A 2,175-nucleotide genomic window follows, 5' to 3' on the forward strand; every position below is an offset into this window, starting at 1 on the left:
GGAAGATAGCTGCCTGTCTACTTAAACGCTGCTGGGCTACAACTACCGAAGGAGTTTAAAAGTTAGACACTACCTCCAAAAAAAGCAGCACTGGAAATGAAAACAGCAATAAGTGTGACAATGTGCTGAAGTGTTTCTCTTCAGCGTAGCAAAACCATTCTTCAGAGCTGTTGCCATAGTCGCCTAGTTTGTCTCCTGCCTTTCTCTATAGAAAAGTACGGTTGGAATCAGCCCACATAGACGATAAATATCCGCTTACAACGATTTGGACAGCTACCTACTGTCAGACTTGTCGAGCTTTTCCTCTGAATCGTCTCTCTCAATCCAGCCCAGTCCTTTTCTTTGTAACCGCCTTTCACTTTTGGCCAATGTGTGGGTCGCCCTGAACTGTTTTAGCCGTCCAATTATTTACTTTCTCTGACTGTGCCTTATTTCAGGGTAGGGCTGTGTCCTGGAAAGGCTAGCTTCGCTTCCTGCAGGCAGTTCCACTGTTTTCGGGGGCGGGCTGCCCACTATCTCTGAACCCCCAGGGCTCCGCGCTGCCCAGCCCCGTGGGCATGGGCTGCTGTCCTTGGCGCTGCAGTTGGTGTCAGGATCGTGTGGCTCTCGGCTCCGTGGCGGCACTCCGTAGTGAATTAAAAGCCTGGGATGAGTTCTGGGCTGGTGGAAGTATAGAGCTGCATTTCTCGGTGGATGGGGGCACAGCCGTATCTGGGCGCTGGGTGCTTCTCCCCTTCTGCACGGCCAGTGTCTGCCCCGTGTCCCGCGGGCCGCCAGCGCCTTTTCCCCGCTGCAGCAGTTCGCTTAGCATGGAGATGTAGATCTTGGCCATCTGCAGAGTCTCCGCTTTGGACAGTTTCTTTTCGTTACGCAGCGCTGGGATGACGCTCCGCAGACGATCAAAGGCCACGTTCAAAGCCAGCATCCGCCTCCTTTCCCGGGCATTGGCCGCCAGCCGCCGGCGCCGTCTGATCCAGGCCCCCGCTAAAGGATCGTATCCCCAGCCCGCCAGCTCTCTCTTCCCCTGGAGCCCAGGCGGGGTCCCCCAGTCTGTGGTGCGCATTAGTGCCAATCCCCCTGGATTCAGGCTCACGGATCCCTGGGGAAAGCGGCCATCGGTCACTTTCCAGCGTGCAACACCGGCGGGCTGGAAATCCCTTGCGCTTCCCTGTAACCCTCTCCCCTCCTCTGCCGCCTCCTCCCTTTGCACCCGGGCATTGCGGTGGCAGGGCAGCGCTGAGACACTGTAGCTGGGAAAGCCACCCGCCCTTACTGGCTCCGGAGTGCAGCGGGCTTTCATTCCAGCCCCGAGCGCTTAAACAGAGAACTTGGATCTATCCCCCAGCCTCCTTACTCGGAGACACGTGAATGTGTATCCAGAAACCTTGAATGGTGGGTTTGTTTATATTGCAAATGGGACGCGTGGAGAGGCAGAAAAGGGTCCCTCCTGGGGCGGGGATAAGGGGTTTAAAACAAAGCTAGTGTTCAAAGCTAAACCGTGAATAATTTGTCACTTATAACAGAAAGCAAGTCTACTAAACGCATTCAGTCAGTGTGGATTAGTTTCTCTCCAGTGATCCCTTGACGTGTGACAGCAGGAATCAAAGAGACGTTAATCCTAATAATCCAAAATGCAATTAGATCCGGGGGTATCTTTTCCACTGGAAAGGCGCACACAGTTCAGGCTTGTACCCTCTCCTCCCCCCCGCCCCTTGACAGGAACAAACTCAGTGTTGGCGATAACACGCTAATGATCTCCCGTTCCGCTTTAAAACAGCACCTTGAGTTCAGCGGAGGAGACTCACTTTGGCTGGATCTGGGAAAGGATTAAATAGCTTCAGGGAGTTTTCAATGATCCGCATGGCTTTAAAAACAATGTTGGAGCGCTGCTAAGTGTTCCTGAAGCCATAAAACAATGCTGTGCAGGTAACCGCTTCTGAGACACGCAGCCTTATGGGGCTGATAGGACCCCTGGTGACTGATCGCTCAGGGGCCCCATACAATTGGCTGGGGGTTTAATAACTGAAGTTGATATGGTTCAAAGCACAAAAATCAGTCAAGGTAGAGCCGTTTGGTTCAATTTTTATCATTTCAACTCTTCCCACTCCGCCCCCCCAAGGGCTTTGTCTCCTAATGGTACAAAGCTGAGAGATATTAGGGCTGTTATATTAGCAA

At 53.0% G+C, this 2,175-nt stretch overlaps 1 protein-coding gene across 1 annotated transcript; it reads right to left on the bottom strand.

Moving 5' to 3' along the window:
• Positions 1 to 317: 317 nt before the first annotated feature.
• LOC117880624 (neurogenin-2-like) lies at positions 318 to 1,301 on the bottom strand. Its single transcript, XM_034776948.1, has one exon. It carries the CDS (start codon positions 1,298 to 1,300, stop codon positions 590 to 592), a length of 711 nt encoding a protein of 236 aa, XP_034632839.1. The 5' UTR covers position 1,301; the 3' UTR covers positions 318 to 589.
• Between the last annotated feature and the right edge of the window lie 874 nt (positions 1,302 to 2,175).

This window comes from Trachemys scripta, chromosome 7 (assembly GCF_013100865.1).
Source record: "Trachemys scripta elegans isolate TJP31775 chromosome 7, CAS_Tse_1.0, whole genome shotgun sequence".
Taxonomy (NCBI): domain Eukaryota; kingdom Metazoa; phylum Chordata; order Testudines; family Emydidae; genus Trachemys; species Trachemys scripta.